Source organism: Struthio camelus, chromosome 5, assembly GCF_040807025.1.
Source record: "Struthio camelus isolate bStrCam1 chromosome 5, bStrCam1.hap1, whole genome shotgun sequence".
NCBI classification, from domain to species: Eukaryota; Metazoa; Chordata; class Aves; order Struthioniformes; family Struthionidae; genus Struthio; species Struthio camelus.
Window position 1 is genome coordinate 34855627 of NC_090946.1, and position 22740 is coordinate 34878366.

At 43.3% G+C, this 22740-nt stretch overlaps 1 protein-coding gene across 10 annotated transcripts in view; it reads left to right on the plus strand.

The window, feature by feature from the left end:
* The window catches only part of PRR5L (proline rich 5 like), a 64391-nt gene that overhangs the window by 24650 nt on the left and 17001 nt on the right, over positions 1-22740 (plus strand). For 6 of the 10 annotated variants that reach the window (XM_068945516.1, XM_068945511.1, XM_068945512.1 and 3 more), the window contains exons 5-8: positions 7484-7541; positions 10822-10913; positions 14325-14663; positions 16154-16280. In XM_068945516.1, the coding sequence (XP_068801617.1) occupies positions 7484-7541; positions 10822-10913; positions 14325-14663; positions 16154-16280 (616 nt within the window). The remainder of the gene's footprint in view (positions 1-7483; positions 7542-10821; positions 10914-14324; positions 14664-16153; positions 16281-22740) is intronic. The other 4 variants (XM_068945517.1, XM_068945518.1, XM_068945519.1 and 1 more) reach the window with 2 other exon arrangements.

Consider the following 22740-nt stretch of genomic DNA (forward strand, 5'->3'; position numbering starts at 1 on the left):
TGGTTGTTTAGGTGTCGGAGTGTTACTGCTTGATAAAGACATCGCTAACTCTTGTGTGACAAAGCACTGTCTCACGCCGGCTGCCAGTGGCTGGAGTAGTTTGGCCACTACAGAAAGGGAAAGAACTCAGACTTGGGTGATTTGCAGAGCGCAGCCATATGCCTGCAACAGTCTCTCGGGTCACACTGGTCTTTATTATTGTAGTGATCTTCCAGTTGGCTGGGAACCCTGTTCATGCAGGTCTACCAATTATTTCTGCTTCATCTGGCCCTTTCTAGCGCTGGGCTTTCGTGGAGCAGCTCCAGAGGCTCCACAGCAACTGCCCAGCCTTGTTGTTGCGGAGGAGTCCCAGGGCAGCTCAGCTCTGCTCACGTGAGCCTCGTAGAGGGCTGAACCCCTGCTGGCGATGGCAGCGGAAATACCTGCTGTTGGCCTGGCGCGCACCTACTCGGTAGGTGTACATGAGTCACTTTAAACTGTGGCTGGTTGTTGCCACTTAAGACTTACCGTGAGCTGTGTGCCATGCTGTCACTAGCCAGGGCTCTTACCTGGGCTTGCACTCGTCATTACGAAGCTGTGTGGGCCAGCGGGTCTGATTTTCCAGTAGCTGCTGCCTGGCTGCAACGCTGTGGTCTAGGGCTGAGCAGCGCTGCCTACTCGGTTAGTCTCCCGAGTCTGCTCTCCTTTTTACTCTCACTGCAGCACTTTTGCTCTTTCAGTGGGCTTTCTTTCTTATTTGTATTTTGAACAAGGCTGCCCCAAAAAGAGTCATATTGGGATAGTATGTCTGCTTTTATGTGGCAGTATGTTCTCTGTGTAGGATCAAAATGATCTCCCTGTTTCTATCACTACTTTCCCCTCTTCCTAGAAAAAAAAAATCCCCATTTTTGGCAACAAGGTATGAATACTGCAGCTCATACAGATTTGCATTTTTAAAACACTGTCAGAAAGTAGGTTTTGTGTGCAACTGGGAATATCTTACTGGAAAATACCTTCAAATAAGTTTGGGTAATTCTTTTTTTCTCAAATTAAGATGAGATTATCCAAGAAACAGTGGCTATGTGTTTCTTCTAGAACCTCTAAAGTGTCAATGTAGCACTAGAATTCAAAGTTATTGCAAGGGGTGGCATTTAAGAAGTGGTGAAATGTTTACAAGAAATTCTTCTTTTTCATCCAGCAAAATGGGATCAATTATTCTGAGTTTTCTTGGAACAGTAGATTTCTGAGTTTCTGTTTCTGTTTGATGAATTAGTATTAATGTAACTTTAATGTGGCTTTTTAGAGGCATGCTGGCTGTGTTCAGCCTTGAGAAGTGAAAGGAAAAAAAAGTTGTATGTAATTCAGCGGGTGTCCTTGTAAACTTTTCTTTCCCCCAAGTGTAGTGGCTTATTGGGAAGCAGTAATATTGTTTTGATTAGCGAGAGGATTCCTTTGTGCCTTGCTAAACTCCAGAGACATGGCTCTCAGACAAGATGTGAAATGTCTTGCGATGGCAGAAGATTCCTTGATGTCCTGTTGTCAGAAATGACTTAGTTGTTTTTCCAACACCCTCCTGCTTGAATATACCACCCATAGCAGAGCAAGCCATGCTGGGATTACTGCCCCACAGCAGTCCTTGCTAGCTCTGCCCAGAGGCCACCACCATGGCCAGATGGAGCACCTTCTTCACATTTGGTCGATGGACCCATCAGCTAGTCCTGCTGATTTTGCTTGACGCAGCCGGGAGCGCTCCCAGGAAGGGCTTGCCGGCACACGTGGGGATGACAGCTCCTGACAAGGGGCACGGAGGGGAGGCGACAAGGTCACCTGCAGCACTAGTGCTGCTGGAGCTGAGAGAGGTGCTTTCTCCTGGAACAGCCTCCACCTTCAGTGTTTGCACTGAGATACTCTGAATTTGTCCTCTGGGGATAGAGGGAGAAACTTGCCTCAATTCCTCTAACCAGGGAGGGGAAGGAGAATATACCTGTGCTGAATCAAAGAAGGATTTACCTGTAAACTGTCTGCATTTTACAGCATGGCATGTGACTCCCTTCAGATTTTTTTTTTCCCTCCAATTATTTCAACACAGCTTACTTAGGAAGAATAGTGAGCGCATGTACCTTGCGGGAAGGAACTCTCTGCTGCACAGTAAATCTTTGCTGAGGAAAAAATCGAAATTGGTTTTCTTTCTAAAGTTTTGAGTCCTGGCTTCTGAAACTTTAGGGCACTTAAACTTACGCGAAGGCTCTCTCTCATCTGCCCTTATTAGCAGAACACCTGAAACGGTTACTGTGGTTTTCAACCTGCAGGATTTCACAAGTTCACTTTTATCTGCTGCAAAACATCTCTCTTCAAATTCATCAGCTACATTTACTTGTGGGGGATAACTCAAGCGTTTGTTTCTTTATAGTCTGTATTTCGCCGTAAAGAGAATAACGACAGGTTTGTGGCACCCATAATGAGAATATAGCAGCCAGGGATGTCCTAGCAGCAGGGGTAGGACCCCACTTTGGGAGCCAGGAAAAGCTGCTCCAGGAAGGAGAGGGGAGTAATTGCTACCCAAACACAGAGTTCAGGCTGTAATTGCAAAGAGACAGAAGGTGGCAGCTTAACTTTTTCATGTAAATGTGTCCTTCAGGCTCACCTAGTATAGGTCTGTATCTGGTCCTGCTTGTAGATATAATATTTATTTTTCGTCTTGGCTGACTGTGCCCCCCTATGTTGCCTATGGCAGCCAGGAATAAAGCAGCAATGAGATGGGTAAGCTAGACAAGGTCTGATGCAAACCTCCACTGTGGCTGCATTTATTAGATTGTATTGATTTGTCACCAAACAGTGTAGGATTTTTTTAATGCAAACACACCTGACTTGCTTGATCTGAGGCGGTGATGTTTGGATTGAATCCCTATCTAAGCCTATGTCTTTAACAGAAAAGGCAGATAAGTAGAATTTCCAGAAATGTTCAAGGTAAGCAGAAGGGAAATTAAGTGGGTGGCGGCGGTGGTGGTATTCTTGTTAAGCGTCTCTCTCTCCTAGAGAAAGTGGAAATTTGAGGGGATAATTGAAACATCTGCAGTAGCTATATGCTTTTGGAACTAAACCTTTTTAAGAAATCTTAAGAATGAGAGTCTATTTAGCATGTGGAAATACTGATGGATTAGTTCATAAAAGCCTTATAAATTCTTTATTTCAGGATAATGATAAATAGATCTAGTTTTTAATAGATAGGAGTATGCTGCCCAATAAGGTGCGTAAATTCATATTTTGTTTCCTGACATAGCTTAAAGACAGAAAAGATCTCTGAAAGTAGAAAGCATTAATAATACTAACTTATAAGTAAAGTGGAAAATTATATCCACAACACTGATAAAGAATATGTAAACTGAAACCTAATGTGCTAGTGCAGATAGAGGAGGAGTTCATATTTCTCGAGAGAAACAGAAGAAAAAGTGTGACATCCTCATATTTGTACATATATTTTTGATTACAGAATAGTTTAAAATGACACAGTATTAAAGACCAGCTGTAAATTTGCCCTACGGTATATAAGAACTGTGAGTACCTCATGCTGTAGGTTGAAATATAACAAATTGAAATACTTTATTAATAAACAGAAAGCATATGGAAGGACTGACATGCAGCATTATCTTATTGTTCAGATAGAAAAATATTTACAGTATAAGTGAGTTTGTTTTTTTGTTTTTTTCCCATAATTTTTTTCCATTCCAGGTTTCTTCCCCCTTCTCCTTTTTCACATTTTCTTCTTTTCTTGAAAGTTTTCAGATTTTTTGGCCAGAACCTGACAAGTGTAGTCATTTTTCTTCTGCTGAACAAATCTAAAATATGAATGTAGGTCTAGACAACTTAGTGTCTCTCTCCAAAGCCTCTATTTCTGCTAGAGAAGCTTTGAAAGTTAATCGCTTTTCAGTGGTTGATAACAATGTTTGGAAACACTGCAAATTTTTCATCATATGAATGAACTTATCCTACTGTTGCTAATTACTGTTGCCATTGCCCAGACGAAAAATGTCTCCCAGCCAAGTTCTTTTTGCAGCTTGCCCCTTCCTTTGGCAGCCCCCTTTCACTGCCGCTCCAGCAGCAGTTCTGGGCTTCCTCTCAACCCGAATCTGAACTCAAAACTGAACCGTAACTCTAGCCAAAGAGCGAGCTGTAGACTAGGTCCCCCAGCCAGTGCCCAGATGAGAATTTTCTTGCTCACGAGTTCTCTTTGCTCCCTGCACTTCCCTTTGGCAGCCCCTAATCGTGTTGGTAGAGATGAATAAATCAGAAAATAGGCTTCTCCAGAAGAAGAAAAAAAAAAAGAATCACTTTATTGAGGGGAAAATCCAGGGTTCAAAAAAATGCAGAAAGTGGACTTTTTTTCAGAAGAAATTCGTGGCTTTTCAGTTACAACTGAATAAGCTGCTGTGAGTGGGCCGGACACTGCAGGTGGTGGGAGGGGAGGAGGAGAGCAGCCTGGCCCGGGGTGTGCATATGCATGTTGTGCTGGCAGTTCCCCACTGGTGCAAGCCCTGGGGCACCGGTGCAGTGTAAAGCATCAGCCAAGATCAGAGTGTGCTCCCCCTAAACTGAAAGCCACACACTACGTGAGGCCTGCAAGCAGCTATTTTGCTGTCTGTAGTGCTGCCAGAGTACTCTGGTTTTCACCTGCTTGCATCCACAGCTTTTAAACTGCAGTTAATGAGAGTCATTTGTGCGCCATTTGTGAGCAAGTTCAGAAGGTAACATGCAAAAATCCTCTGGACTCCTATTTCCCCACATGGTCACCCAGGTGTAAAATGTCATTTTTAGCATGTTCCTGTGCCAAACAGGACTGTGTGTCAGTTCTGATTCCTGAGCTGAAATTCCTAGGACTGGTGGATAGTAGAGTGTGAGAACTGTTTATAGTTTGACTGTATCACACAATGCTAGCGCTTGTGACTTGGGTGTGCAATTCAAATACAGTTTCATTCTGCGCATTGCCCCTGAAATGGTCTGTTTTTATTGTGTAACTGATTTTAAAGGGCCCTAAATTCTAGATTACTTTGGGAGTAAGACCATTCTAACTATTTTTGGTTTTAAAGTCTGAAAAAAGCTACTCCTGCTAGGAAGGCTAAATCAGCTTAAACCAAGCATGACTATTAATTATTTTTTTCATGCATGCACTATGTAATATTTAACCAGTATTGCTAGTAACAGCATTTAACCACTGATGAATTGGATGGCCTGTAGGTCGTGATTGAACTTCTGGATATATATTAGGGGTTGCTGCTTTTTTTTTTTTTTTAAAGCAGTATTCCAAAAGTATTTACATCTATCCCATTCAAGACAAGTAAGGCATGGTAGCTAAGCATGAGCTGGATGCAGCCTTAATGTGAATGAAGTGGCCGTGAGATGGGACATAAGCCAAGGAGAGGTACCCATTTCCTAGAGTTGTGTAGCACGACACGTCTGTCTTGCCGTGAAGAAGACACTGTTCATATGGTGTGGAAATGCCTTTCCATATGACAAGAGAGCAGCCAACAGGACCTCGTTGCGTGGAGGCACGGGTAACCTGCCTTAGCATCTCCTACGTGTGTGCCTGTTGTCTGAAACGGGTCTGTTAACAGAGCTTCCTGATGGTGTTTATATTCTTTAGAGCAAGTTTTATCTCGACTTGAGATCCTTTTTCATGGACGTTCCCCCCCTTAAAAAACATGAGAGGTAGTTGGTGAGCATGTACAGCTTATTCTTTCTTCCAAGCCCTTTTTGTTGAAATCTTGAAAATGTGACACTGGAAAAATTTCCGATGGCACCCATCACTGAAGTTTCTCGGTACTCAGCTTTAATGAGATGAGAATCCAAAGTGAAGGGAATGTCTTGCATTCAATTTCTAATTTTATTAATTTAAGTATTTTCCTACCTGACAGTTTTGAGTGTTAAATTCTCCAGCAGTACAATGCATCCAGCGGCATTTCCTTGCCGATAGGATGTATGGGGGTCTCTTCAGTCCCTTAGCCTTGACCTGCTTGCAGAAGCCTTTTGGTATCTATTTGATTAGATACTTTTTAAAGAAGAGCCCTTCCTTTCCTACACGTTTGAAAGATGTCCGATGATAACAGGTAAGACTGTTGAGTGGCAGGCTTTTCTCCTGCTCTAGAGAGTGAAGTACAAGTGAAGAATATCACAAAGCAGTGTCTATTTTCCTCTTTTAAATTCCTCCCAGAGTACCACAGTTTAATGTTTCTTGTTCTTGAGAGGATGCTGAGGTGAGCTGCTCTCTTGGCTTAGGCTGACTCATGCTGATACCTGTTTGCCTATATCATGAACAAACCAGCTTGCTACATGGCTACAGCAGGAGGCAGGTCTGACATTCAGAGCACCAGTGTAAGGGCAGGTTTGTGGTATGTCAGCTCATCAGGAGGCCATGCTGGGGCAGCAGCTTGCTGTACAGGCAGTGTTTGCTGGGAGCAATGTGCCTTTCTTCTTGGCCAATGGAAGGGTTGAAAGGTGCAACTTTGGTGTGGTTATCCATTAAACACAAAAGCTGGGAGGATAAACATGAGAGAGAGGCCTCTGAATATTGTGTGCTACCCTGATGTTGAATCCTTTCAAAGGAACAGAAGCTTTTTTCGCTATCAGTGTGATCTCTATGGTAGGACTGAACCTTCTGGGATGCAGTAATACTGCATTACCTCTCTGCAACTCCTTTTTCTGAGATTCTCAAAGCTTTTCAGAATAACTGATTCTCCTAGTGCTCTTGGGAGAAGAAAAAGGTAAGTATTGTAAACACTGTTTTTACATTTGGGGAGACAGGAGCAGAAAGTCTATGGGTCAATTATCAGATACTTAGATGTCCAGAGTTGCAAATGGGCACATTCAGTATCTTGGTCTGTCTGGTCTGTGATGGTTAAGATTATCCAGAAAGACTGCAGCTCCTGCCTTTCTCGTACGGCTTGAAACTGCACACTGAGATGATTCAATTGGTTAATATAGTGAAAAATAGCCAGATGAAAAGAGAATATGTTGTTCTCAGGTTAGGGAGCTGAATTGACTTATTGTGCAGTCAGGCCAGCTCTGCGCTAGTGCAAAGGAAGAGCAGAGTGGGACGTTCTGGCAGTATTTGGCTCTTTAATCCACCTCCACCGTATGGCTCAGGTATAGCTTATGTGGCTGCAGTTTTAGGTTAAAAAAAAAAAAAAAATCTTATTTTCCTGACTCCCTCCCTATGACCAGGACAAGTTTATTCTTCCTCTCCATATGGTGAAATCCAGTTCTGGGAAGTGTTTCAACTATCTAATGTACCTGTTGGTTTCTCATGTCTGGTCAGATAAGAGAGGGTTAATGAAATGTGCAAAACTCACAGTGAGATCAGGTCTGGTGGCAGTGCTGGGAACAACTGTGACATGACTAATCTTTAGATGCCTGCATGTAAAGTGGGTAACATCAGAAAGAACTCATATTCTCCCATGTTTGTTTTAAATCTTGGAAAAGGCAAATGCATGTCTCTCTTCTCTCTTGGCAGAACCAGCTCCTTGCGAAGGGCTTGCTGTTTATAGAGGAGAAGGTTAAGCTGTGTGAAGGCAAGTATAGTAAGAAATGCATTTTGGAATGGGGTGCTGGAGGGCGCCTTTGAGTCATGCTTTGATGTTTGGCCAGATGTGATGATTCACGTGGCTGGAAAACATACAGCCCTTTCTGCTCAGTTTAGACAATTTGCCATCTCTGAGGTCTTTTTTTTGGTACTGTCCTAGAGCATCACTCAGCCTGTTGGGAGCCAGGTTGCAGTGCAGCCTGGTACTGCTTAAGGGATGGTGGCCTGTTTGAATAGCAGCATAGCTGAAACATGCCCACCAGGTGTGTCTTCACCGCAAGAGCAGGAGTGTGGATTTTGTATGGACTTTCAGCACGAGTTCAAAACAGTTTCAGGTTTGATATGAATCCTATTTTGAAACAATGCTGAGAGCCTTCTGCCTTTTATTTCTCAAGATGATTTGGAGGTCTGCAGTCTGGCTTTTTGGAGTCTTGTAAGCATGACTCTGACTACAGTGATACTCTGTCGTTGTGCTTTTGAGAGCTAAACTAGCAGGCTTTGTGTAAACATAAAGAATAAGCGTTCGCTTGGATGGGAATGAAACCCTTCAGGAAAGAAGTTCGTCACACATGAAGTTCTGCTCAAACCGCTGGGATACAGACACTTGCTCCCCGAGGAGCCTGTGAAAGAAGGCTAGTTTGGGGCAGTGACTCTCAGGGTTTGATGTGTGGGAGTTAGCCACCTTTATTAATGGTTTGCTCAAGCAGAGAGAGTTGTCTAGCACACGTGTCTTTATTCAAAACTAGGCTGCCATTTGATTTGACCCAGTTTTGTAGCCTGTAGGGAAGATTCCTCGCTAGTCAACAGTCTGCTGTATCTGGGTCATTAAATCGCAATAGACGCTTCTAATCTTGCATCATTGTCGGTGCTGGATCCCTCCACACTGTGCAAGCACTCCACACTGCTCATCAAGTGACTTCTCCGTCGGGCCAGCAGGCTGTGGGACGTGGACACTTGAAGTAGCTGTGCTGTGTGCCAGCCTCCTGCTTCAAGGGGACAACCTTGTGATGACTTGCTGTGCACTTCCTTGGCACAGTCCCTGTAGGGAGAAAGGAAGGCGTCTAGCAGATGCACAGTATCCTGAACAAGGGTATCCAGCTGCCTCTGCCAGTTCTTCAGAACAAGCACTGAGCGGCTTATCATAGGTTTTGTTTTCTGTTATGTGTAGTCATATAAAACCATTCCAATATCTATCTTAGCATTATGAAAATTGAGTTCCAGTCTGTAATAAGCTGAGAGCTGCCTGGGAGTAGCTTGCTGTTGCTCAAACAGCTTGGGAAAGATTAAGTTTCCCAGGCAGACAGCAGAACCCCCTATCTATGACTCTTCTTTGTCCCTAGTTTGAAGCGACACTGGAACCACTTTGTCCACGCAGACCATCACCTCTGCGGTAGATGACTCATGGGCTCTTTCCCCCCACCTTTCTTTTGCAGTGTGTAGCCTTGTTCCAGGTTTTGTGGTCACAGCAACAAGAATGTCTTCTAGGTGCTTCTCAGTTAGCTTTGCCTTCCTGGAAGAGAGCTCCTGTCCCAGTATTCAAAGATGGAATAAAGTTGCTGCTGCAGGGCATGCAATGTTTTACAGTGTCTGCTTTTCAACTCGCAGACTCTTACTTTAATGTCATTTTTCTTGATCCAGTCTGTCAGAACCTCTTTCAATGCGTATAGGATTTATAATTTCTTGAAGAAACAAACTATTCCCCCTTCCCTCTCAGAAGAATGAATGATATTTCATTCTAGCTCTATACACCAAAATGTTAGAGTCTTAGGGAGGAAATAGAATAAAGAGAAATTCAGAAACTCAGTCTGTTTCCTGTTGTCTTTTTCATTTACTGTTGCCAGTTTCTGGTAATGGGTAGCTCTGGTGGGGTGCTTGTGTCTGCAGTCCCAGTTTTGAAGCTAGCATGGTATCTGATCTGGTAAACCCTCTCTCTCGGCCCTCCCATGGTTAGCAGGGTCTCTAATCAAAAGCGAATGTTTGTTGAATCTGGTCCTGTTGGTTCTCTGCCTTCTGGCTTGTGTCTTAAGCAAGCCAAGAGGCACAACTGACGGACAAGCCCAAGGAAAGCCCGTTTGGAAGTCTCCAGATGGGGAATACACTTCAGTGTATGTTGATAAGACTCCTTTGAGTTGCAGTTTTATATATGTGCCAGTTGCTCATATGGGGGCTTTAATAAGCTTAAGGCTGAGACTTCAAAGTCGCTCTGGGCCGTCTCCCATCTCTGCTCCTTGGATCTTAGCTGCTTGTGAGCTACTTCTGAGGCTCCGTGAAAGATATCTTGGAAAATCATTTTGTCAGAAACTTAATTATTAAATATGGGGCTGTATTTCCACTGAAAATATTTGGGGGAGGTGTCCACAAATTGAAAAAAACATTGCAAACCTCTGGCCTTTGGCATGGGAAAAATCCTATGAAAAGCTAGGTCTTGGGCCTGAATGCTGAGAAACACACACAGCTCCTGTAAGTCAATCTTATGAGTATAATATAAAATGTCTATCCAAAGTATTACGTTCAGCAGAGCGTTTTTGTTAATACTAGCCTTTTGACCACAGTTATATTCTTGTTATGGGAGTCACGAAGTGCAGAACTTTTGTCTGCCTCCGTTTTAAACCCCAATAACATTTAGGTATGCTTGTTGGAGTCAGGTTTACATGAGGGGTGGCCACAAGGGCATTTCACTTGGGAACCTTCCCAATTGCCAGGTATGAGAGGAGAAGTTCTGAGAGGAGCATGGTAGCTTTGTGGTGGCTTTCCAGACGTGGGTGAACACCCCTGCAACAGTTATGGCTTCTGTGTCTGTGCTTGGGAGCACAGGCTGGGGAAGGCTGAGCTCTTAAATTTGCCTCCCAGACTCAGTTTCTGCAGAACAGCCAATACTGTCTGTGACCTCCCAATTTTCATTCCCAGCTTCTATCATGTGGCCATCTTCCTGTGTGAATTTAGTAATGAGCTGCGAGATTATGCAGTCCTTTGCAGTAGAAATAAAGCGTTTTCCTTCACTCTTCCGTTGGAACCGATTGCTCATATTTTGCACAGAGCTATTCTCTTCATGATAAGCAGCACAGTGATTTCTGGTGACAACCTCGTGTCTCTGTCACTTAGGGCAAATCTTAGCTGAGTCATGGCCCCTTTTTGGAAGGACATTGTCAACATGAAGGGTGGGTTTGCAGCTCTTGCTTGGTAAAGTAGGGGGTAGTGGGAAAATCCAACTAGACTTTACTATTCCTTTTACTAATGCACTTCTTCACTCCCAATCTCTGATTTTGTAGGTGAGGATCGCATTGATATCCTGTCCGAAATTTGGGATCACTACTTCACAGAGACCCTTCCCACACTCCAGGCAATATTCTATCCAGTCCAGGTAATCTTAATTAAAATTCAGTCTTCAGTCAGACCAAGCAATGTATCTACAATGTCTGTCAATAGTACATGGAGACTTCCCTTTGTTTCAGCAGTACTGTTCTGTCTGGTGAGTAGACAGGTCTCAAAATCTTTGAACAAAATCTGGGAGCAAGTGCATTTTGCCCCACTCAGTGTTAATTGTGTAAGAAGGACTCCTAGAATCTACTGGACCAAGCACAGTGTTTTGAACTGAGTTTATTCCCGTCGACCTGTCCTCTGTCTGTACTTAGCTAAGCCTGAACACCAAAACTATTGGACTATACTTTGTCCAGACAGAAGCTCTGGGGCATTTGCAATTGTAAGTTCTTCTGGTTTTGAAATACTGTGTTAGGGCAAACGATAACACTGACAGCATGTCTTCAGAGGGATAAACCTGAAGACTAGTTAAGGAACAAACCTATATTAAACTCCCACTAACTGTTCTTGGCAGTCTGATGCCTGAATGATGTGATGCACAATGGATGCCTGAGTTGTGCCTTTGGAAAAACCTCTGTTGGGTTTTCGATGTTTTAATAAAGTAATATGTAAATATCTGGGTAGAAAATGAATGAGCAACTTTATGTAAGACTGATAACCAGCTGTACTATGAAAATGGGATATCCTTTCAGAAGTGTTGACTTGTCTTTCATGTCTTTCATGTAGTTTTGATCAGGTTTACCAATAATAACAATCTAAATAGCCCCCCAGGCCATTTTGATCTTTTCTCCAATCAGAGGAGAAACAAAAATATATCTCAAGAGTAGACTGACATTCTTAAAAATGTTAGCCTTCTGCTCTTGACTTTTGCCTGTTCCAGGAGGTATGATTTCTGAAGCCGTATATTATTATTTTTTTCCTTGTATTGTTTGAAAGGCAGCAGGTAAAGCTCATGGGTTGCCCTTTTCCTCTAATCCTATTAAAGTTGACATTTCCTAAAAGAGCAAAGGATTTCTGTGAAGACAGACACTAACCTTTTCATTGTATTTATTCTTATTCTTTCCTTGCTGCAGATGCTTAAAGGTAGGTGTTGGTTGACAGGTAAAACTGCACAATTATAATATCCCCCCACTCTCTCCTTTTGCAACTAATTTGCAGGCATCAAGTGACCTAATCTATATAAAGTAGGGATTTATTTGCACTGCAACAAGTTTGCGTGCACTGTAGAAACAGCTGAGCTAACTATTTGCCACATCCATTGATGCTAATGTTTCTGCCACTTACCAGCAAAATCTACTCCATTGCTGCTCTATGTCTCTAATGAGAAACTGAACAAAGATTACTGTGTGGTGGTGCAGCTTCTGGAAGTAACTTGGTGGTGGTGATGAAAGTGTGACTATGGGATGTTGAGATTCTTTCTTACTGTATATCTCTTGTCACCATATCTGAGTCACTCAAAAGCATTTCATAGAAGCTGTGAAATTAAGGAAGTATTGTCATTTGGCAGATAAGGAATGGAAAGGTAACAGATTGGATATGTACAGCTTTGCAAACATCTCAGTCCTACACAAATCTATGGGATTTAAAACCCCTAAGAATCTGATTTTAAGTAAACTGCCTAAGGCTACAACAGGGATAATCACTGGTGCAGGAAGAAACTGAATCAACAAGATCAGTCTAATCCCAGGCCAGTGCCCTAGTAACAAGTTTGGCCTCTTCCTACAAATAAGGAACTGTATATACCTATTTATATGGTGCTTCACCAAAGGTAGAGCGAGATCACCTAGCAGATCTTGCGCACCAAGTCACAGTTCCTCATGGACTGCTGTGGTAGATGGGAAAGTCTATTTGTTGGTCCCCCGTCTTCTGTGACTCCTCTGTTGCAAATGTCAGTGTAAGCATTCAGTTGAGTTTTTCTGTGATCCCAGCAACTGTCCATTCAGAATGAAAGTAAGCCAGCCGAATGTGTGAGCACGTTACCAATGGTGGTAACTAGAAGTAACTTCCTATTTTAGCTAAGGCTTAGGGTTGTTGCAGAAATATGACCTTTAAGCAGCCGAGTTGCTTAAATTGCTGTACAGAGGGAAACTATGTAAACAGGTCACTGGCTTTTGTATGGTTGCAGCTGTTGATGTAACTACTTGGTGTGGCGAAAGAATAGCAGATCTTCTTGTTTTGTTTGGCACAGTGATACTTTTGCATTTTGAATTGGGTTATGAAGTTAGTTGGACTAAACTGCATGATAGAAGTAAAAAGTGAGCAGCTGCTGAAATATTCAGAGATTTGTACTGATCTTTTCTACACCCTAATATTTCCAAACACACACTGACGGTTTAAAATAGCAAAGTGCTTTCGTTGTGGCCAAGCTGGCCTCCAGAGCATTGGCTTTAGGTCTTATTTACATATTGGTGATGCTGTAAATTATGACATTAAACCCATTATGAATTAATGATTAACTGATGTTAATTCCTTCTAGCCAAATATTTGCCTCAATGAGTGTGTTATGGAGACTATAAAGTGGTTCCAAAATAGAGCATAGGGCAGAGATTAACGCGCTGGGGAGAACAAGAGAAACTCTTCAAGCTGGGAAGTGTTGGGCTGGCCTGGCTGGGAAGCAGGGCTGGGAAGAATATTTCTGCAGTTAACTTAAGCAGCTATGGGGCAAGAGAAACCATGGGTGCATTAAGCCTAGCAAAAGGTAACACTGACACCAGAATGATGAATGGAGTTCAACTGTGTTTAAAATATGCTGAGAAACCCTGCAACATCTTCATCTGTTAAGCCTGCTCACTTGTGTGTTGATGTTAAAAGATAAAATCTGGAGGAGACAGAACTCCTTGTGGTTGAAATCGAAGCTGTTGCTTTCATTCTCTGTCCAGTTGTTTTTTAAACGGTGTTGCTAGAAGCAGTCTTAACTAGCTTTGTTCTAGCCTAAGTGCTAAAATCTGCAGTGGACTGAATTGTGGATTTTTATCATATCAGCAAGTTCTAAAGTGCAAGTGTTGGACAGAAAGAGGATCTAATGCAGACCAGAGGTAGGCTTACGTAAGGAGTATTCTGTACCGACTTCTTCCCTATCAACTCTGTTGTGGTTTATCAGCTCAGAGTGGCAAAAGCATTGGCTGCCTCCATCCTGGGCTTCACATGTTTGTGACCACGTTGGGTGACAGTTGGGTTTTATGAATATGTAGTCTTTTGGTGAAATACAGGCTCTTTTTTGGCTTCACTTCAAGCCTAGTGGCATCTCAGATGAGGTGTTACTCATATCACAATTTGTGTGGGACAGTGATTAACTGATAAACAGTACCAGGAATCCTCAAGCTGAGCAGCTGGTGTGTGCTTTTACCACAGCAGCAACTGGCAAGATGGGCCCTTTTTGTGTGCATACACGTGTTGCTGTTGTGCTCACATGTTCCTTTACCAACTGGTGGATTTTTGCCTTCCGTGTTTTTAGGGTCAGGAATTGACTATCCGTCAGATTGCTCTTCTTGGCTTCAGAGACTTGGTCTTGCTCAAAGTGAAGTTGGAAGAGATCCTGCCTCTCGTCCAGGCAAAGCTCCCAGCTTCCATTGTCCAGATGCTGTTAATTCTGCAGGTGGGGAGGTTTTTTTTTTCTTTGTCTGACTCCACCTGGGATTCTTGCACTCATCTAATCGATAGGAATCCTGGAAAGGAGAGTGTGAAGGGTAAAGGGCGCGATGAAGAGGAATTTTTGTGTGCTCGTTTGGGGACGTTAAACATAGAAATGAGAGCTGAACTGCCTCTTAAACGTTCTGAGCTTTCTTGGCAACAGGTAAGCATGGTCCTTACCCGTGGAAAGACCAGATTCTGCTCTTTGGTGTTTGTATTTTTCTTCGTATATCATCTCTCCATCTGGGAACAGTCACAGGACTCTTTTATCACATAAATTGCCATCTCACAGTTTCTCTAAATGCCTCTTTAGGTGCTAGGTCTCCTGGTTTGTCACCTTTGTCATGACAGGATGAGTCTCCCTCCTAGCCAATTATGGAATCGAACAAGCTGTGATTGCTGACTGCCTAATATTGTCCCCCCCTCAGCTAGATGGGACACTTAGCCTAGCCTGTAAGAGAAGGAATACCTTTTGGCAGTGGGCAAAATGCTGTAGATCTTCCAAAGGCCTCTCCCAAGAGACACAGAGCTTCTGGGGGACTGTCCTTTGTATCCAGACCTCAGGAGGACACTGTTTTTATCCTCCAGTCATGGCATGTACAGCCAAGTATATCAGCTGTTTCATCTTTTTATATGGCCCAGCCTGCAAGCCACAGAAAATACTAGATTCCTGGTGTCTGGGTTCCTCTGGCTTTTATTTCCCTTTTACTGAAACTTATAACGAGTGGCAGGGAATGGAGCTTTCTGAAGTACAATCAAAGTCAAAAAGGGGCTAAGCTGGTATTTTATATGAGTTCTCAATGTTCTGGTGTTCCCAGTGACCACAGACTATAATGACAGGAGATATTAAAGTACTAGCTGAATTTCCCTGAAATATTTTAGTAAAAGAAATTTGAGGGCAAAGAGGGTCTCAAAGTGACACATCCCGTAATGGGAAAGAAAAACTGATTGAGGCTTTGCAAGAAGTTAGTCTGTGAAGACTCTCTGAAATTACTGTTAAATTGGTTAGTGTTATCTACCACCTTCACACGTGTAAGCTGAACTTCAGAGGGTGCTTTTCCTGCAGTCTTATCTAGGGAGAGAGCAGTGCTTTGCCCAAGCTGTGTTAAGGCTTGTCCGCAAAGAGATACTTCCTGGCAGAATTGCCCTGGTATAATTATACTGCTGCAGTTACACAGTGTAAATTCTCAGCGTGAGCATGCCTTATGCTTTCCTGTCCTTTGGCCAGAAAAAGATAGACGGCTGCTCAATATCCATAGGAGTATGGCTATGACCTGAACATGGTGGTCAACCTGAATAGTGCCCAAAAGTCCATTTGGGCTAGTTAGCTGTGCTCCTCTGAATGCTGTACCGATACAGCTGTCCTGCCCCTTGTCACAGTGGCAGCCTGTTGACTCAGGTACCAGTACAGTGCTGTGTTGCTCCGTGCAGACATATTCCCTCACCTGGAGGGAGACCCCAGCCCTTCTGACTCCCAGAAGTCATGCATACATACATACACAAGAACAGATATACATATATGTGTGTCTGTGTGTGTATATATATGTGTGTGTGTGTGTGTGTGTGTGTATATTTATTTATAATATACACTCTATAAATTCCTTATTCAGAACTATAGAAGCGTAATGTTGGCTTTTCATATTTGAATTTCAGAGTGTCCATGAGCCTACTGGCCCCAGTGAGGGCTACCTACAGCTGGAAGAACTTGTCAAACAGGTGATATCGCCATACTTGGGCATGTGTGAAGATCACAGCTTCTCTGGTAGCACCTGCTTGCTTGGTAAGACACGCTCACCCTACAGAAGCTCTTGCAAACACTCTTGTTAGGGTAGACATGTTGGTCAATGTAAGGCAGTGCACATCTCTGCTAGAAAAGAAGACAGACAAAGGAAGACTCCACAAGACAGAGAGAGAAGAAGAGTTAAAACACCCTTAAGAAGGTCCTGATCCAGTATGGTTCTGAATGTAGGTTTTTTTGTGAAAGGCTTTTTATTTCCCATGACAGAGGGATCTATTATGACCCCAGCACCGCACAGACTCGTGAAAAAATCCCTCCCCTCCCTGGATGCGGGTTGGATTTGAAAGCTGCTCTGGTTCATGCCTGCTATCCTGACCTCACCCTCTCACCCTCCTTTCCTGCCTCTTCTCTGTGCCTGCTTGCTAGGTGAGAGAACTGGCAGTGTACTTCAGGAAGGGGATGCTTACAGTGGAAAACTTCTCCACACATGATCCAGGAGCTCGGCTCACAAGTGTGGCCAGCAAGAAAAGATTGACCAGCCTCGAAATGAGCATAGTGATAACTCACTTTATAACCAAGACGATATAAAAAGAAGTGAAGAAAGCTCTAATTTTTCCTCTATTTTGTGACACTTTTATAAGCTTTAGGCCTAGTTTTAATACAATCATGGTAGATTTTAGCTAGCTGCAGATACACAGTCTGTCTTTTTCCACACCTTAGCAGCGCAGGGGAAAGATGGTCATGTGGTAGAAGGACTTACCAGAACTCAGGGTATCTGTGTCTGTAACAAACTCATGGCGTGACTGCAGGCAAACTACTGCTGAGGCTTTTTGTTCTTCAAATAAATAAGCTACTTTTTATGCAAGTGAACTTGGTTAGACTGTTCAGCATTGAATTACAACAGACTTGGTCCAGAGGCTAGAACTAGACCACATTCCCCCCATAAAAGTTGAGCTTTGACAAATTTGATTGTTTGGCTGTTTATGGATGACTGCATGCTGCTGAGATAGTTTCAAATGTAGCTGTCTGACTTGTGTTGAAGTTTCTAGCCATTCTGGTTTTTTGCCAACTAAACAAGCCCTTAGTATCATTAAAAAAAAAAAAAATCACATGAACTGGTCTTGTAAAGTTTATGTTCCTTAAAATCATTGTGTTTGCTTTGATTTTAGCTGTCATTTAGTTGTGTGTATTTCCCATGTGGCCTTTTGCCCCTGCTCCACCCTGTGCTGAGTAGGAGGAGGAAAGGAAGAACTTGTGTTTGCATTACACAACATTAGCAGTGGAGTAGCACTTTTCTGCAGATAATCTTGGTATTTTCCAAGCGCTCCTGTGGTGGTGATTTCTTTTGCTTAGCTCCCACTTCCAATCAAATTCTTTCCTCTTCCTCTCTCCTTCTTTCTGTTGCCTCCGTCCTTTCTCAGAGCCAGTTTCTTCTCTCACTGGGCAGCCCATAATGATGAATTCCCGTGGCTTTCCTGCCATACAATGGCTCTGTAGTAGCTTTTGTGAAATGCACCGTTGAGCCTTGGGTATACTTGCATTTTCAGTGGATGCCATGGAGTCCAAACTGCCCTCTGGATTGGACTCTTGATTCAAGATGAAAGAGCACTGAGAAATGTGACTGAAGAAGGCCTCTGCTCCCTGCTGTGCATAAACGCAGAGCTTGAGCCTGCAAGGCTGCTGTGTGTTAAACTTGATTTAAAGTGGGAGAGGCATGCAGCAGGAATAGATATGAAAGGGGATATGACAGCTCACAGAGGGAAATCGTAGAGGGCAGTATCCCCCGTAAAGCAACAAATTGTGAAGTCAGGATGGATGGAGAATGGGGAGGAGAGAGCTGGACCCAAGTGCTCGAGTCCAGGGAATGACAACGAGGCTTTCTGGATGGAGTTCTCTTCATTACAGCTTTGTATAGATGACTTGATAGAATGGATGAATATCATTGTTTTAGTGTTACAGAGGTGAGACAGTGCTGTGCTGTATAATAAGATATGCACAATAATTGAGCAGGGCCAACTGACGGGTGACTTGCAGAAAACAAAGCTGGAAGGCATCAGAAGACATCCAGTCTTATGCTTCCCAGTCATCAGTTCATAGTGTAGCTTGTGGTCTGTGCAAGACTTGCAGACTTTGTTTTTAATTTTACAGGGGTTCTGATTGTTCTGTCAAGTAAATAAAGGGGAAAAAGTAAAGCAATAAATGAATGTTCAGAGTTTAGCCTAATTTTTAAGTGAATCACATCATAAAGGATTTCACTTTCATTGTATGCAGTCATCTATGGATATTTTTTTCCCTCAAAAGAGTCTGTTCATCTCTCACTTGAAAAGAAAAAAAAATTGAGAAATTCGCTACTATTCATCTCTCTGATTCCACTCTTGCTATGTAAGCCATTTCTACAAAAGTCTAGCTAATCTGTTCTTAAAAACCTGCACCAAGGGAAACTCCACAACTTTTTTGTGCAGTTTTTTGCAGCCCATATCCTTGGCATTCCTGTGCTTCTGTGGGGCTGGAGAATTCCTGTAGCTACCGCAGACAGAATCTGAGCACTCCAATCTTTAATCTATGTATTTTATTTCCCACTACCACCTTCCCCCTCTCTGCTCTATCCCAACTTCTGTGAAATTTTGTGATCAAGAATTGTCACAGATGAAGGTCTAGATTATTAAAGGCACTGCAATACTTAAAAAGTTGGGTTCCTAAGTCCACCAGTGAAGTGCTTTTGATAAGCTGGTTGCCTGCATTTCTGCATGTGGAAAGCTACACAAGGGGTAGTGAACTGCTTGGGGTCCTAGTCCAAGCAGAAGGCACTGAGGCCTCAGAACAGGCCTCCACATACTGAGTTTTCTTGACTGGTGAGGTCTGGTTGTGCTCCTGCATGTTCAGTGCATGGAAAAGGTAGATGTGGAAGGTATTTTTCCTTGGATGTGGAGAGTGCGTGGCTAATGTGGCAGCAAATGGATTTGCATCATTCTGCTTTAGTTGGAGCAGAGATTCGAATCTGACTCCCGTAGTCCAGATGAGTGTCCTAACCAGTGAGCTAAGATCAGCTTCTCCCTCAGAAATAGAAATAACGCCTGAGGACTCCAGCTCCTCAAAGCTGGGCAAGGCTGAAGGCTACCTTACGAGGAGTCGCAGGGCATGTTTCAGATCCCTGCAGCATGCTGTGGAGCATGCTGTGTAAGGGAGTGGCTCTTTACTAAGCGAGGGGTATTCTGCATGCAGGGTGCATGAAGGGTGGTTTGTCTGTGTTGCAGACAGAAGTTGAGCTAATCTGTTTACGGTACCTAACTCTAGTATTTCAGCTACAGACCCTTTGCTAATCTTGAAAGAGAGACATGCCTAGCTAGAGAGAGCGTCTAAATGCTGTCTGTTTTTCCTCTCTAGCTGTTGATGTTCCTGACTAGCATAGGCAAGCGCCACTCAGCGATCCCTTCCTTGGTTAAAGTATTTCTTAAGTCCTTGAACATTTCTTAAATATGTGAACTAAAATATTGCAACAGTTAACAAGAGCAATGCCTGGTATCATTGAGAAATGAGGTACAAGGGATTTGTCTAAGACCCCTAGCAGAGTGGGAAATCAGGCTGGACTAGAACTTCTGGATCATTCTTCGTTTCAAAATTGCTTTTGCCTCACTCCTTTCTCATGGTGTTGCCCGTCACTGAATTCCGTTTGGCCTAATTGTCAGTGCTGTTGGATTTGGGGCAAAAATGTCCTTACATAAGCCTCAAAAGGAGAGGGTTCCCAGCAGCTTTTGTTGCTGTTTTTGTAATTTGATAGCTAAAAGGTGCAATTGAAAGTATGTAGTACTGAGATCTGAAATCCAGATCTCTAAACAAATGAAAGACACATGAAGCTGCTACAGAATCTAAGTTAGAAAAGTAGGGCCATCTAGTGGCCCAGTGAAATGGTCTTTCTGTTTCTTCCTTAACCTATCTGTGTGAAATGAATAACTTGCAGTTTAAACAGCCCTAGTGAATTCCAGTAGACTGGGAGAAGCGCTGTGATTTTGCAGACTGGCTTTTTCTGTCCTTAGTTAATTCTTCTGCTCTCTTATTCAGTGTTTAATATTCAGCTGGATTTAAAGCATCTATTGGAGCAGCACCTTTATCTCAAAAGATCAGGCTGCAAGAAGAGCATGGTGAAATAATACTATTTCTAGTACAGAATCTAGCAGCTTGGCTGTAAGAGGAGAGGAGTTAAAGTTTATTTTCTCCAAATTAAAATATATGAGGATTTTTTTCAAGCACTGGGATAAACTATTGATATTGATTGCCTACCTACTTAAAAAGCGCGCAGTGAGAATGCTGAGTAAACGTTGGCCTACATATAGCACAGATATACTTGTGCTGCTAATTAGGCGAGTGGTTTAGGTGACAAGTGATCGCGTGGCAGCAGTGCGGCCCCAGCGCACGCTGGCTGCGTGTCTGCCCAGGTGCTTGTGTGAGTTTGCAATCTCTCAATTCTGGGTTCAGCTCAGGTATGTCTTCATTGTCATTTCAGTAGGTCTGGGCTACAGTAGTTACTTCGGTGTAATCAGACCCAGGACCTTTGCTTTATTTTTCACGTAGGAAGCAGTGCAGTGCTCCTATTTCCATGCTGATAGAGATCTGAGGGGAACAATGCAGGCTTTCGAATTACTGTCAGTGTTTCCCTCAGTACCCACAGGTTTTTACAATCTTTCCGTCCAGATTCAGATTAGATTTCAGAAGCTTAGTGATATCAGACTTTGAAACACTGACCCACGCATCAGCTCTGTGCAGTCTGCTTGTCAGTGAGTGAGTATATATATATATGTACACATACACACACCCATACATACATAGTGTATATGCCTATGAAATGATGAATATAGACTGGCTGGCTGGTTTGCAAACTGCCACAGCGGCTGATGTTACTAACAACACTAGCTGACCATTTTACCAGCTACCAAACATGTAATGGAAAAGGCTCTCTTTCCCAGTTCAGGTGAAGGCCGGGTAGCCAGGCTGGGCAGCACTAGTTTTACATTATTGCTTCCTGCATTATTATTGCTCTTAGTGGACTTTAATCTCTCAGCTCATCAGACCTGCCTCTTTCAGCAGCTCTGAAAGTTACATACAAAACTGGCACTTTTTTTCTCAAGGGAATATTTTTATTTATTTATTAAGTGAACATCAGGCCATGACTATGACTTTCCTTTCTGTTCTTTCTCTTGTGTATTCTGTCTTTTGGGGATGGGAAGGACCCTAAGGTGGTATCCCTATTTAAACGAGGCCTGTTTTCATTTTAAATGTGTTGTTTAGGAAAAGAGGGGAACAAAGATTCTGCTCTTGCCTACAAATCTGCAGCAACAGCGTCTGGAAAATTGGCAGCTTTTTGCCTGGCTCAGTCCAGTTTGATTTCCTCAGATCTCTCTAGTTAGCTAAGATACTTCTGCACAGCTGAAGCCACTGCAGGATAGACACAATCTAAATATTAATTCCTGGTATGGCAGAGTGCTATGAACCATTAACTTAAGCCATTGAGCTCTCTTTCTCCTCGCAGCCTGAGAGCTCCTAAAGCTTCAAGCTGAGCAGTTCCTAACACAGATAGGAGATGCACAGCTAAATACTTTTAAGGATCTGGGTCATTCAAGTTACAGGTAAATAACTTCCCTTGCCATTGGCTTCTCCCTTCTAGTGTCAATAGTTGACTTTGTTCATAGAAGTCAGAAATGAAGAAGCCCTGGAAAATATTGGGGAAGGTGGAGAAGCAGCTGCTGCTAATTCCTCATGTGCAATTTAGGCCATGTCTATGCTAGACTAATTTTTTATGAAGCAGGCATGGGCAGTACCACAGCACTAACACCCTGAGCGGGGTTAGGTGGTGCCAGTGCTACAAACCAGTCCGGTGCTAGCATACTCACCTGCTGCGCCCTGCATGCAGCTGCCGACAGAGCAGCAAGGAGGGTCGCGGAGGAGAGGAATGCCTGTGTGCCTCCCCCCTTAAATTACAGAATCACAGAATGGCTGAGGTTGGAAGGGACCTCTGGAGATCATCTAGTCCAACCTCCCTGCTCAAGCAGGGTCACCTAGAGCATATTTCCCAGGATCACATCCAGACGGGTTTTGAATATCTCCAGGGAAGGAGACTCCACTACCTCTCTGGGCAACCTGTTCCAGTGCTCTGTCACCCTCACAGTGAAGAAGTTTTTCCTCAGGTTTAGGTGGAACTTCCTGTGGTTCAGTTTGTGCCCATTGCCTCTTGTCCTGTTGCTGGGCACCACGGAGAAGAGACTGGCCTCATCCTCTTGACACTCCCCCTTCAGATACTTGTACACGTTGATGAGATCCCCTCTCAATCTTCTCTTCTCCAGGCTGAACAGGCCCAGCTCTCGCAGCCTTTCTTCCTAGGAGAGATACCTTTCCTCAGTGCCCTCCAACACTACAGCTTGTTGTGGATTGAGCTGCAGTGGACACCTAAAGAGTATATTTACTGTAACTGGCCTTATGTTAAAACTTATTTTAACATATTCTTAAGCAG